Source organism: Cynocephalus volans, chromosome 3 (assembly GCF_027409185.1).
Source record: "Cynocephalus volans isolate mCynVol1 chromosome 3, mCynVol1.pri, whole genome shotgun sequence".
NCBI lineage: Eukaryota > Metazoa > Chordata > Mammalia > Dermoptera > Cynocephalidae > Cynocephalus > Cynocephalus volans.
In genome coordinates this window covers 21,831,653-21,846,965 of record NC_084462.1, presented here as the reverse complement: position 1 = coordinate 21,846,965, position 15,313 = coordinate 21,831,653, and the positions used below count along the sequence as shown (strand labels likewise).

Here is a 15,313-nt window from a genome sequence, read left to right as displayed (position 1 = left end):
AGTTTAAAATTCCACCTCGGTACTTTCAGGTAGTAAATAGAAATAAACGTCTGGAGGATAAGTGGTTGATGTTAGTCTTTGTGGGTGGTGCACATGTGTAACAAGAGAGTTCTTAACAGCATGAGGCAGTTCACCCTGGTCAACAGGGTGGACTGGTTGTTAAGATCCCTCATTCTACAATTACATTTACCACTAACTGGCAGTATGGAATTAAACATGCTACCTAACTTTTCTGGGCCACTGTCCCTTCCATCTATAAACTGGCATTTTGGCTCTGAAATTCCATACACAAGGATTTATAATTACAAAATTTTCTGAGTCTACGAAGTGCCTAACAAGTTAATATTGGTGATCGGATCTTTTTTTATTAAAGTTCATTTTTTTCCGTAAAGAAAACTAAGTTAAATTACAGATTTCTGATTGTACTACTGCAGTAGTCAGCTGGTAGAGTGTTCCCATGGGACTATTTTGGAAAGTTTGTTATTTTTCAGTGCCTTACTAGCAATCAGTGTCTGCGTGTTGCATTTTAATAATAGTCTGAGGTAAGAGTCAAGTGGGGCTCTGCACAGTAACTGACAGGCTGTATCCTTGGAAAGTAACAGTTGCTGCCTATATAAACCATTCTGCAGAGGAAAACTGCCAGGTAGGAATAGGGAGAGGAATTTTTTTCTCTTGAAAGGAGCACAAGTTTAATTTATTGAGTGTTCTCAGGAAGAATTTGCAATGTGAAAAATTATTTAAACAAATTTAGCGGCTCATCTGAGCAGCAACCAATAGATTACAACCCTTCAGTTCTGCAATAAAAAGCTGAAACTGCAAAACATTACAATTACTAGTTGGTTAAAATAGATATTTTAAATGTGCAAAATGATTGCAAACTCATCCTCCTTTATCTTCTAACTCCAATATGTCTTAGAGATGTACTTCCTAGAATTAAAGGTTGCAATTATAGCATGTCAAACTCAAGTATCCTGCTCAGTATAGCAAAAACAGGAAAAAAAAAGACATTTTTGAAATAGATTTTTAACATAAACCTGAAGAAAAAAAGATATAAGCCTTTTAAAATCATAGAGGTTTCACTTTTTTTGGGGGTGGGGGGGCTGGCTGGTACAGGGATCCGAACCCTTGACCTTGGTGTTCCCTTTTAAATAAGAGCAATTTCTCTCTCAAAAACCACTACCATAGATGCTTGTAACTAAATTCTTTTCTCCCAAATAGCATCTGTACTAGTGTAAGAGCATATGATGTCCTTAATCAAACCCAATGACTATACAATCATTATAATGTAAGTTTCAGAGATAAGCAGTCTACTTCATTAGCTCATAATAAGAATATTTTGTACATATCAGTATGTCTACAGCAAATATATCAAAACATAACTAGCTAAAAAAAATAGTACCTATTGAAAAATACGAAATAGGCCACAAATCCTAGGCTATACCAAAATAAATTAGTTTAGAAAAACAAACTTTTTTAAAGCAAGATGTTAACAGCATGATATTACATACTAGGGGGAAAAGAAACCTGCAAGTTATTGTACAGACCAAGAATCAGGGGTTCTCACATTGCAGGGTGCACATCTATCACCTGGGGAATTAGGAATGTCACTGTATTATACCTGCACTAATAATCTCCTTGATAGTCCACTGCCACCCGGACTCAAGCTGTAGTGGACCAAAGCCTGGCGGTTCAGGGCTGGCACGTCTGTGCCACAAGGTTCTCAGCTCATGGTGTTGGCACCTGATTGTCAGGCTAGAGCTTACAGTTTTTACTGATTACTTACATAGGAAATTCATAAAATGTAAAGCAGCTATTATTTATACCAACTTCCAGTGAAAGAGTTAAAGTTAAAAAAAGAAAAGAAAAAAAGGTATTTAAAACTGTAACTGTGTTCTGCCCTGGAGTGTTTAAATTCCTTTGAAATTATAACGTGTACTTTTCACAGAAATTCTTCAGAACAGTATTCATGCCTGGTGCTCAGGATTAGTGATCTCTTCAGATTTGGGGTGTTGGCATTAGTTTTAAAATATAAAATTCTGATTTTGATTAAAAATTTTTCTTCTTTCCTTGAATCTCACTAGTCACACAAGCCAACAGATTTCTTTTAAATAGCTGATGTTTTGTAACTAGCAGAAGATAAAATATTTTGTTGTGGGAGTGGTCGTGGGGAGAGAAATAATCAAAAGAAGTATTATAAATGCAGATTTCCAGGCCAACCCTCAGAATTCTGATTCAGTTGGTTAGTTTGGGGCCAAAAACCCGCATTTCTACAATATTCTAGGGTGATCTTGATGAAAGCAATCCTGTTTTATAAAAACATCCTTACTTTTTCCTGAAGCATTTTCAACTGAACTGATACATGGCTGGGATTTACATCAAAATAATAGGACCCAGATCAAAACCACACTGAGATATCATCTCATGCCAGTTAGACTTGCTAGTATCAAAAGAGAATAGCAAATGCTGGTGAGGATGTGGAGAAAGGGGAACCCTCCTACACTGTTGGTGGGACTGTAAATTAACGCAACTGTTATGGAAAACTATATGATGAGGTTTCCTCAAACAACTACAGACAGAACTGCCATATGATCCAGCTATCCCGCTGCTGGGTGTATATCCAAAGGAATGGAAATCATCCTATCGAGGGAATACCTGCACTCCCATGTTTACTGCAACTCTATTTACAATAGCTAAGAGTTGGAACCAACCGAAATGTCCATCAACAGATGACCGGATAAGGAAAATGTGGTACATATACACAATGGAATACTACTCTGCCATAAAAAGGAAAGAAATTCTGCCATTTGCAGCGACATGGGTGAACTGAGAGAAAATTAAGTTCAGTGAAATATACCAGGCACTGATAGAGAAATACTGCGTGTCCTCACTCATAAGTGGGAGTTGAAACGAAAAAAAAAAAGAAGAAAGAAGAAAGAAAGATACAACAATCACAGCAATTCCTTGAACTCTCAAAAGGAGAGAATGGAGCTGAGGACAACAGAGGTGGGGGGTGGCAGGAAGAAATTGTAAAGGGCCACAACAAATGTTTACACTTTGGAATGATAAAATAAAAAAATTAAATAAACAATAGGACCCAGGGCAGTGGGAAGGGTAAAAGGGAAACGATATTGACCATAAATTTAAAGATTGTTGATATTGGGTGATGGGGACATGAGGATTCACTCTACTATTTACTTTTGTGGATGTTTGAAATTTTCCATAATAAAAAAGAGGAAAGAAAAGCTCTGTAAACATATCAAACAAGTCTACAGCCCAGTGCTCTCTGGAAATTTTACCTGAATTTTTACCACTTAAAGGAATTGCCCACAATCCCTTTCAACAATTTCCAATGATCTCTTCCAATTAACAATCCTCTCTAACTAAATTCTTAAGCCAAAGAGGTTTCCCTCATATTCTCAGAAATAAGGCTGCTCTTAGTGAGGGTAAATTAAATCTTTCAAATACCTATTGTTCTAAAAAGAAAAATAAGATTCCACCAATATTATTATAATGCAGTTAGTACCACAGATATGATGTTTAGAATATTTATGTTGGTATTTAATAGTTAATCGCTCTTCCCTCCCTCTCTCCAACACCAAGGATTAGGAGTAAGTAGTAGAAAATCCAACTCTATTATAAATGTCTCAGGAGCAATGAGACATCTAGCCCCATATCTTGTTTTTTAATATCTTTCTCCAATGAAAGGAACCAGGGCTCACTGGAGAAATGGCTGATTCTAGAGTTGAGGCAAGGAATATACAAGATGAGTCTGTAGCTTCTTATAATGCCAGAAAGTAAGGAATGCTTTAAAAAAAAAAAAAAAGTGGGGATATGTCATCGTGACACTAAGAGCCAATGGAAAGAGCTCTCAATGGCCAAAGCTGGTACAATATCAGCAACAAAATAAATAACATAGTATTAAATCATAACTCAAAGTACAAAATAAATATCCATGTGTCCATACTGATATAAATAAATGCTTGAATAAAGAAATAAATGGGGAGAATAGTCAAATCTCCCATACTGAAGAACTACAAATAATTTCTATAGCTACATTCCCCCTCAAAGGGGTGGGGCATAACTTACCACCTCTTAAGTGTGGACCATGCATACATACTTTACAGTTCAGAAAAATTTAACTTTACAGCGAAGGAAGCTGACAAACATACCTCAGCCAGGTGATCGAATGACATGTCATGCTGGAAGCATGTACCCTTGATATAATCTGATGAGAATGCACTTTAACTCTGATCTTTCTCCCCCAAACCTTCTAATCATGAGAAAAACATCAGACAAACCCCAGCTGAGGGGCATTCTACAAAATACCTGACCAGTACTCCTCAAAACTGTCAAGGTCATCAAAAACAAGGAACAGATTGGAAGAGCCTAAGGAGACATGACAACTAAATTTAATGTGGTATTCTGGAAGAGAAAAAGGACATTAGGGAAATACTAAAGAAATTTGAATGAAGTATGGACTTTAGTTAATAACGTATTATTACTGGTTCCTTAGTTGTGACAAATGTACCACACTAATGAAAGATGTTAACAACAGGGAAAACTTGTAAGAAATATACAGAAACTCTGTATTATCTTTGCAACTTTTCCATAAATCTAAAATTGTTCTAAAAGGAAAAGTTTATCATTAAAAAAACCCCCAAACTATAAATGATCCCACTCTAGGTAAATATGACTGTATGTAGCTAGATGGAAAGGAAAGTCCACAGGACAATGAGAGACTCTAGCTTATGCCCTCTCCTATTAACATACACACAATCTGGATACTGTTTGAGTGAACTTAGTTTTATGGTATCACCTTCATCATCCCTACTTAAACTTTGAGTGGGCATCTACAACCTGTGACATACCACGCAAACATTAGAAATACTAGGGATATAAGGCATGGCCCTTGCAACCCAAGTGAAGAGATGGGACTTAACAATTTGAAGTGGTATTTGCTAAGTGCAAATGGTAGACTGGTACAAATGAATCCAAACCTTTTTTGACTGCACAGCCTATCAGTAAATTTTCTTTACAATCCTTCCACTTCATGAAAATTTACATATTCATAAACCATAAACACAAGTGTACCAATATATTCTATACCTTAAAAATTCACATAAGTCAACATTTTAAAAGGATGAAGTGAAATTAAATAAAACATGAGTTCCAGTATGTTCATTTGGCACCTCACACAACATCTTATTCCACAGGTACACACTCTTGAATTCATTAGGGGTAGGAATCTCTAAGGGTTGGGCCAGGATTAGGGCCTCAATAGGGAATCTGATTCTGCAAGCAGTGAAAAAAGAAGAGAGAGGCAGACAATTGCAAACAGGAGAATATATGGAAAGCCTGAAGATGGGAATTTGCAAACAATATTTTGCAAACTATAAGCAGATCAATTTGGCTCTTAAAAAAGTGCCATGGAAGGTAGAGTGGAGGCAGGAACAACATGCACTACCGCAGACATCTAGATGCAACAACCACCCTTGACCAAACTGGGGTCAGATGCAGGGAGCCAGGAGCTACTTTAGCCACAGCACATGGTCCTGGTACATCTATCTGACTTGATGGTAACTCAAGCCTTTTAAAATATTAAAACAAACACATATTATATAGTAAAATGCAAAATCTGCCAAACTGTCAAAAAGAAAATATAAGGTTTACCACCTCCCTAAAGCCCCAGGAGGGCAGAGCAATACTAAGTCACTCTTTTGTAGCTGGGGGAGGAGAAATGGCCAAGACCAAGATGGGCAGGGAGAATGAAAGGCACTTACCACTTGTGGTTTCAGGCATCAACCTGAGACATTTGCCATCAACAGTTCTCACCTTTCCCACTTGAATCACAATAAAATCAGACGAGATCTGGAACCACTGCACTGTGCTAACCTTTCCAAAAAACTTTTTAAAAACACTGAGGTAATTTTTCTAATATGCCTGTTCTTTGTGGCAAATAACTGTAATGCCAAGGCATGATTCCAAATTAGTCACTTGCTACAATTTAAAAATACATCACTCCAATATTTTGCCCCACCGACACAATGATTTTACCATATTTCCCTAGCTTTCTCTTACAACACATAAGAAGATTCAAAGAAAAGTTAAGAACCGAATCTAAAAACAACCCTAGATGTAGCAGTCTGTTCTAGACCAGGAAGGTTTGTCCAGCTTCTCCCTTCTATAATATTCCTTTCCTTATGTCTGAGTAGTAAATAAAATTATTTTAAAGAGTAAACGATAGCTAGTAGACTGCAAGAGTACGTGATTTTAAAAGAGAGAGAAAGAAAAAAAAGTCAGTCATGGGGGCTGGCCCGTGGCTCACTTGGGAGAGTGTGGTGTTCATAACACCAAGGCCATGGGTTCGGATCCCATATAGGGATGGCCGGTTGCTCACTGGGTGAGCGTGGTGCTGACAACACCAAGTCAAAGGTTAAGATACCCTTACCGGTCATCTTTTGAAAAAAAAAAAAAAAAGTCAGTCACATTCATCTCCCCAAACAACATTTTCTAACAGGAAGCGTCAGCCCTGGGGCATATTCTACCACAGCAGGGGTTAACCTTGCTGCCTTCAGGGAGGCTTTGTGCTGATATACAACTATGCTTAGGATCAAGGAAACTCAGTACTCATGGCTCCTTTAAGAAAATTAAAACCAGCAACTGTTCACATGCAAGAGCTTTAATCATCTTGAAGTTCAAAAACAGGTTTATTACATAAAAGCAGACTAATCCAGATCATCCTAAAAATTTCTAGCATAGTTCCCCAATGCTATGAATTTCAAGAAGTAACAATACCAGCTTATACATTATACTTAAACCAAATTTCTCGCTAAAGGATCACCATCCATCATATAGCAAGTTATTTTGAGTAACAAAGATTTTTAAAATTGAGTGAATTCTAGACATTCCATGTTAAACAGCTACCACTTTGAATTCCTTCTTTGAAGCCATACCAACTGTCAATTCTATGATAACCCACCAAATCACTGAAGAAATTTACATTGCCAAGTGCCTAATACCTAACCAACATGGCACACCACCATGATAGGATTCCACCTTCCCAACACCCCTTTAGGTAGATATTATCATCATCCTTTCTAATATTGAGATCTAATAAGCCCAGAGAGGTCAAATAACTGGCCCAAGGTCTTAAAGCTATTGAAGTGGCAGAGGAAGGCCTCACATCCAGGTCTAACTTCAAAGCCCAAGTTCTTTCTATAACACTGTGTTCCTCCAATAATTGGTTCATGAATATTACTCTCAACTAGACTAAAAAATAGGATTGCTTTTACATATCTACAAGGACTTTTTTGAGGACTCATTAATTGTTTCAGAACTCTGGATATCCCTTATTTACACAACAATGCCTTTTTTATTATATGTACAGCTGTTATCTAAGTGACACAGCCCACAGGGGACAGAGAGGGCCCAAGGACTCTCTAAATTTCATCAGAATTGCACACACTCAGCACACTGATATCAGCAAAACTGTAGGGATTTGATAACTTCAATGATGATCAGCTACAAAACTGCTGAACAGGTTGGCTGGTTAACTCAGTTGGTTAGTGGTGTTATAACAACAAGGTCAAGAGTTTGCATCCCTATACCGGCCAGCCATCAAGACAAAAAACAAACTGTTGAACAGACTTCCTATTACTGTGCAAATGAGCATATTTAGTTAACCCAAAAATATTACCAAGTAAAAGCAATTACAGCAATCCCAACCTAAATCAAATTTCAAGTCTTACAGTCATAAATCCTGAAATAATTTGCATGGAAAGCCTGCTGAAAATAATTTTTATTCTCAGAAGCTGTTAAAATAAACACAAAAATTCACACTTTAGAAAGCACTTCCTTTACTTTAAAAATCTTTTTCAAGATACAAGTCTGTTTGTTTAATACAAAAGGAGAGCCCCGGTTTCACAAGCTGCCGTTTAATCAATAGCCGAGTCCCACCGGCTTCACAGATTTCCGTGAGGTCCTTTACCTGGAACTGCTAAAAGCTTCCTCTGTACTCTGTGACCTAATATGCTGAAAAACAATAGAAATGGGTTTCCTTGTCTAACCACTATCCTAATATTAATAAGAAAGCGTGTCTTTAAAGGAATGCTTTCACATATACAAGATTTTTATTTGGAGTCCCAATTTCTGATGTGAATCCTCAGAATCTTACAAAAGGTACAGAAATGTTTTCTAAGAGTAGAATGATCTGATAATTATGATCTGGAGAAAAGAAATGAACTATAATCTTAGTTTGGTAACTATGTGTGAAAATGGCAGACTTTCTCCTTTCATGTAAGCTTCCTATTAAAGACCAACAAGGTTTCAGTCTATATAACAAGGGACCCTGCAGAAATACAGATTCTCAGGAAAAGAGACTCCTAGACAGGGGACATAAAAGTCTCCCACAGCGATAAGGAGGCCCAAAATAAATTTCAACCAAGAAATGCCTTGGATGGGCAAGTGCAATCCACATATTTACATAGCTTTATTATGACTGAATAAGTAAACACATTTTTCTGCTTCCAAACCTAGAAATGATTCTGGATGACAAAGACACCTTGGATAAATGAACTTTCACTTAAAAGCTGAATTTTACTTAACTGCCTTATCTCTTTCCCCATGCAAATAGGCTGGCAAAAGATAAAACTCAAGTATTTTTTTTAACCTACTTGTGATAAACAGGCTTCTTCCAAGGCACCATTAAATGGTGGAAACTTTAGAAAGAATAAGACGAAGGTGGCCAAAGACCCTATGCAATGAGTCTATACTTATCTGAAAATGGCTAGCCCTGTCTTAATCTGGAGTACAGGCCCCAATATCATCCATACTTGAGTTATGTTTTCAACATTCAACTGCTCTTTTATCTGCCATATATGTTCAAGAAGAGTTCTTTTTTCTAAACCAATGAACTCACTAATCAGGATTAGCACAAAAGTTTCTTTATTTTTCTTGGTCTAATATATCTTGATAAAGAATCCATCTCAGTTACCAGGATTAATAATTTATTTTGGCTGGAAAGACAAACCCCAAATCCCTGTTTGTGCATCTTTACCACAGAATTTAACTCTAGGTAAGTGTTATTCATCTGCCGCACATCTAACGATATACCTACTCTCCAAGGATCAGAATATGAAAGGAAAATCTGCAAAAGTTGCTATAAATTACCGAATATTTCCTTATGCTTTATGTTAAGATTTGATATTTGTATTTATGGATTAATTTTTCTGATTGCTTTGTTCTACAACACCCCAACAAAACTCAGTTTTTTATAATTCATGCCTCGATAAAATAGTAAAACAATGGAAGAAAAACCATGTAAGAGGTGTATAGGCAACCACATTTCCATAGGTTTCTGTACAGAATCTCTTTTTCAAAATATATAAAAATTCAATTAAGTGCAAAGTCATCTGGAAACTTTTTGAATCCCCTTGCATAAATACTCTTTCTCCACTATCCTACTCTAGTGTTAATTTTCAATTTCACTATCAGTATCTTTAAATATCAACATCACTACCTTTCCATATAATCTTTCCCAACTTCCCAGGTATTTTCTGTGACTCTTCCCTGGGTTACCTATATACACTTATAACAACATTCACTCTTCTTATGTATCAGATCAGAAAACAGAATCCATCTCACAAATATCTGATATAAGGCAGTTGCAGAAATTTAGTGCTACATTATATGGTACAATGATAACATTTAACACTCAACTAAAGGGCATTAAATGACATAACCTGGTGTAGTTCTGGAAGAAATTATACATAGTTTTCATTTGTAGATTTGTTTGAAAAAAACGTCTTTACTGGAGACAGTACTTCCACATTCCGTATCCAATTAACATCATTTCTAAAATAACTCTTGACCTCAAGAGTATTCCAAAACAGTTACAAGACTTGAAACGAAGTGGGAAATTTACACAACTAGGGGAATCTAAGACCTGGGTTTGTGGCTCCACCTACAACTTAGCTGTGTCACCTTAGATAGGTCATTTGACCCCCTGAGCCCCAATATCTTCAACTGCAAAACGAAGAAACTGGACTAAATTCTGTTTAAGGTCTCCTCCAACTCTAAAACAATCTATGAAATTTCAATCTCTCCTCATTTCAAAGATAAGCAGCAAACAATAATGGCAAGTCAACCTAGTTTTTTTCCCTTAAAAGATAATGACCCAACTAGGGATGCTTTCTTGGGCTGACGTTTTTATTTAGGAAAATAAACCCCAAATGAAAACGATATGGAGAAAATGGGTAGAAAAAAGAAAATCACACTGACATAGTTAAAATAGAAACTTCAATCACCCTTAGGCCAGTTTGTCAATAGTTATTCAAAGGCTGCTACTCTAATCACTGCCTTCCTAAAATAGAAATATTTATAGTTGTTTCCTTCTCGTCCCCAGAGATTCATTCCGAATAAAGCACAGCCGTCTAAAATCAATTTACAACTTCAGAACAAGTTGCAGGGAAGGAAGGAAACTCCTCACAGCTTGCATTTAAGAATGATTCGGGCTAAAAAAACGGTTCTTATTATAAAATGTGCACAAGAAGCAAGCGACATCTGGAAAGGGAAGACCTGCCACGAAGGGAGAGAAGCGGAGAACCTTTAGGCAACAGGTCCAGAGCTGGTACCGCAGACGACCCAAGGAGCGGTCGGTCGCTGCCACCTCGCTCGCCGCCTTCCCTAGCCCCAACAGCATAGCCTCGCCCCCGCCACCCCCTCCTCCTTCCCAAATCTCACGCCCGTGCGGCATAAATCTCTCTAATCACTCCCTTCCCCCAGGCCTGCCGCCCACGGCAGGCCCGCCGATCCCTCGGCGCCGAGGCCGGACCGGGCCTGGCGCCCCCTCCCCCGCCGTCCCCGCCGCAGCGGCCCCGCAGCCGCATCTCCGCCGCTGGCCCGCTCACCTGCACCTGTTTGCGGAAGTGGCGCGGCCCCGGCGCTGCCGGCGGCCAAGAGCAGCAGCAGCAACGTCGGCGGCCCCGGCATCTCGCCCACGGCGCGGCCCCGGGGCCAGCTCTCGGGTCGTGTTCTATCCGTTCGTCCGTCAGTCCGTCCGTCAGTCGGTCTTGTTTCCCTCCGATGCCTCAGCGACACCCGCGCCGGCTGCTCCTAAGCACACGTTGCTTCAGCCAAACCTCAGCCCGGCTCCTGGTCCGCACCTGCCTCCCCGGCCGCAGAAACACCATCCTTCCCGCCCACCTGCGCCGCCGCCGCCGCCGCCGCCTCTCAACAGCAGCAACGGCAGCAACTCTGCGGAGCCGCGGGCCCGGGCAGCCGCGCTCCCGCCGCCATGATGGGCTGCGTCATGTGACGTACGCGGGGCGGGACGCCGTGCTAGACAGTCGGGCCAGCCAATCATTAGTCCACACCGGCCCGGGGGCCCCGCCCATCATCCTAAGGGAGGCTAGGCGGCCGCCAGTGCGCCCCCTGCAGACCGAGTGCATGAACAACAGGGAATACCGACACACTTTAAATTTTAAAATACGGGGAAATGTAAAGACTATAAAAATCATCCTGGTTTTTTTCTCTGTATTTTATAACATGCAAAATAGGCCTATCTTGTCTTCTGCCTTTTTTACTTGCCAGAGCCGTTTTAGGCTCTTCTCCTTAGGTTGATCTACACACCCTATCAGCCATCAAGGAGCTTTGGGCTTTTTATTTCAATTGAAGAACAAAATGCCTCTCCCCTCCTCACCACTGACTCAGCTTCTGAGCTCTAGCTGATCCCTCTGCCGAGACTGCCCTTCCTGTCCCCTCCTGTACACCTGGCAGACACTCTTCCTTTCATATGTCAAGACTCACCTAGAGTATGACTTCATCGATGAAGTCATCATAAGTTTACCCACAAAAGCCCCTCCCCAAACCCCAGGAGAAATGACTAGTATTTCCTAGTGCCTTGCCCTGGCCTTGTACTGAATGTATCCCAGCTGCCATATTATATTGTTTCTGTGCTTTTAAGCTCCCTGAAGACAGCATCTGTGTCTGATTCAGTTGGGAGTCCCCAGGGCTGGCTCAGGGCCTGCCTCGGAGTAGGTAGGTGTTCTGTAAAGGAATAGTGCCTGGTCCTTGTCCTGGATGCCGGGGAGGAGCAGCCCCCAGGTGCAGTCTTCTCACCAAAGGATGAGGTGAGGCCACAGTCCTGCAAAAAGAGTAGAGAAAGCTGGCGGGTTAGCTCAGTTGGTTAGAGCAGGGTGTTACAACATTAAGGTCAACGGTTGGAATCCCCTTACCCACCAGATGCCAAAAGAAAAAAAATAGTAGAGAAAACACTTCCCAAGCAACATAGTGGTCAGAGGCATGAGGGTTTGGGAAATGCCAGGCTTTTTTGGAGAAGTGCTTGTGGTAGTCCAGTTTGTGCATGAGAGGACCTGATTTGAATCTTATCAGATGGGACTTTACCAATTGGCAACAGGGGAGCTCCCCAATTCTCCATACTCCCCTGATATCTATCTTAAATGCCAGCTGTCTGTAGTTTTAATCCAGTACTGGACACATAAACAATGCCCAGGAAACATTTGTTAAATGACTGAGGCAAGCCAATAAACACCTAAGGAAGCAATTAGCTGGAACATGAAATGCTGAGTTAAAACATCCACAGCCTTCTGCTGTGACGATCTACGTGGGGTAGGGAAAGAAGGCAAAGGTCTAGAGAGGAGACACAATCATCCTGTTGTGCTACTACTTCTACCAGGAAGCTCTGGACTTTGAGTTCAAGGAAGCCAGAGAATGCTCACGCTATGTACTGGGAGGAGACTCTGTGACTGCTTGCAGCTGTGTCAGCACGACAAAGGCCCTGCCTCATAATCCTTGTGGTAGTTAATCATAATTAAGGTATATCCCAACACGTCAGACTACAACCCCAAGCAGGTTTTGTTACTGAGTAAGCCTAAAAGTGGAAAAAAAAAAAAAACCACAAAACTTTTTTTCTTTCACAGAGCAGGGGTTCAGGTACACATTCCTTCGAGGGTGTCTAATGGAAACCTTTACCCCACCACCCACCGCACCAATTTATACCTTTTCCCCATACTTCTCTTGAAGACTTCCAAGCAGAGATTTTATAAAACAAACAAAAACCTGTTGGCTTTGTTTAGTTAGCACAATTTGGGATTAGATCCCTAAGATTAGAAACAATGTGTTTGTTCCTATAGCCGTTCTCACATGTGCTTAGCCTTTTCTGAGCTTTTCTCCATGCTACACCATCACTTGGAAGACCCTGTAGGCAGTGTCTCTCCTGCCAGCAAACTCTGGCTAAGGGCTGGATACTGAAGGATATGGCGTTAGTACTGAATGAGTTGCACCTCTGGAGGTCTGGCACCCAGCACACACTCTAAAGGTTTGCAGAGCTCAGCTGGATCAGACGGTGCATCCAGGAGGGTCCTGTCAGAGGGGTGCTGGAGCTGGCTCGTGCCAGCTCATGAAAGTCAGTTGTTAAATCTTCAAGAATTTTGCATGCCAGTTGTTACACAGAGCCAATGTTAAAAATCAAATTATATAAATTTAGAATTAAATAAATTATATTAAAAACAGAGGTAATGAGGAGGAGCACTTCCAGAATGAAAAACAGCAAGAACAATGGCAAACTGTATGTCTAAAGGATTATAGGTCGGTTGAACGGCAATCAAAAAGACCTCAATAAATGGAATGACATTCAATGTTTGTGGCTCAGAAGACTTAATATTGTTAAGGCAATACTCCCCAAATTGATCTAAAGATCTGATGCAGGCAACCTGGAAGTTGTATTTGCAATGTTGGCTCTCCCTCTCCCACAATCCCTCACACTCCTCCTTTCTAACTTGGGCCTGACAGGATGGCTCCTGCAAAGAAGGGTGGTGAGAAGAAGGGCTATTCTGCCATCAATAAGGTGGTGACCTGAGAATACACCATCAACATTCACAAGCATATCCATGGAGTGGGTTTCAAGAAGAGTGCTCCTCGAGCACTCAAAAAGATCTGGAAATTTGCCATGAAGGAGATGGGGACTCCAGATATGCTCATTGATACCAGGCTCAACAAAGCTGTCTGGGCCAAAGGAATAAGGAATGTCCCATACCGTATCTGTATGCAGTTGTCCAGAAAACGTAATGAGGATGAAGATTCACCAAACAAGCTCTATACTTTGGTTACCTATGTACCTGTTACCACCTTCAAAAATCTGCAGACTGTCAATGTGGATGAGAACTAACTGCTGTTTGTCAAATAAAGTTAGAAAATAAGTAAATAAATAAATAAATAAGATCTGTTACAATCCCATCAAAATTTCATCTGGCTTCTTTTCAGAAATTGAGAAGCTGATCCTAATATTCATATGGAAATTCAGGGACCCAGATTAGTCTATTCATATGGAAATTCAAGGGACCCAGATTAGTCAAAATAATCTCAAAAAAAAAAAAAAAAAAAAGAACCAAGTTGGAGGACTGACACTTCCTGATTTCAAATTGTACTACATAACTGTAGTAATCAAAACAGTGTGGCACTGGCATCTCTAGCTCAAACAATAGATTTGGGAGTCTAGAAATAAATCTTAACATTTGCAGTCAATTGATTTCCAACAAGGCTGTCAATAGTTTTTAACAAATGGTGCAAGGACAGTGGATAGTCACATGCAAAAGAATGATGGTGGACCCCTACCTAACACCATATACAGAAATTAACTCAAAATGGATCAAGAACCTAATGTAAGAACTGAAACTATGAAACTCTTAGAAGAAAATATAGGCATAAAAGTTTATGACCTTGGATTAGGTGATAGTTTCAGATAGAGGACATTATAAGCACAAGTAAACAAAGAAAAATAGGTAAATTTGGCTTCATCAAAGTAAAAACTTTTGTACTTCAAAGAGTACCACAATAACAGTAAAAAGACAACCCCAAAAATGGGAGGAAATATTTGCAAATCATATGTCTAAGAAGATAGTTGCATCCAGAATATATGAAGAACTCTTACAACTCAATGACAAGAGGACAAATAACCCAATTGAAATAACCCTATTAAAAACTGATCAAAAGGATATAAACACACATTTCTTTTTTAAAAGATATGCAATAAACAAATTAAAAGATGTTCAACATCATTAGGCCTGAGAGAAATGCCACTTCATACGCACTAGGATAGCTTTAATAAAAATGTCAGATCCAATAAAAAAGACATGACATGAGTGTTGGTAAGAATGTGGAGAAATTGGAACTTTCACACATTGCTGATGAGAATGTAGAATGGTGCAGCTGCTTTATAAAACAGTCTGGCAGTTTCTTAAAATGTCAAACATAGAGTTACCATATTACCCAGCAGTTCCAGTCCTAGGTCTATACC

General features: G+C 39.7%; 1 protein-coding gene and 1 pseudogene across 3 annotated transcripts in view; one reads left to right on the top strand and one right to left on the bottom strand.

Annotated features, from left to right (window-relative positions):
• The window catches only part of LMTK2 (lemur tyrosine kinase 2), a 90,763-nt gene extending 79,472 nt beyond the window's left edge, over positions 1–11,291 (bottom strand). For 2 of the 3 annotated variants that reach the window (XM_063089445.1, XM_063089446.1), the window contains exon 1: positions 10,908–11,291. In XM_063089445.1, coding sequence (XP_062945515.1) covers positions 10,908–10,989 — 82 coding nt within the window. In that variant the 5' untranslated portion in view covers positions 10,990–11,291. The remainder of the gene's footprint in view (positions 1–10,907) is intronic. The other variant, XM_063089447.1, reaches the window with a different exon arrangement.
• Positions 11,292–13,792: 2,501 nt separating this feature from the next.
• LOC134373576 (large ribosomal subunit protein eL31-like) lies at positions 13,793–14,207 on the top strand (annotated as a pseudogene).
• The last annotated feature ends 1,106 nt before the right edge of the window (positions 14,208–15,313 follow it).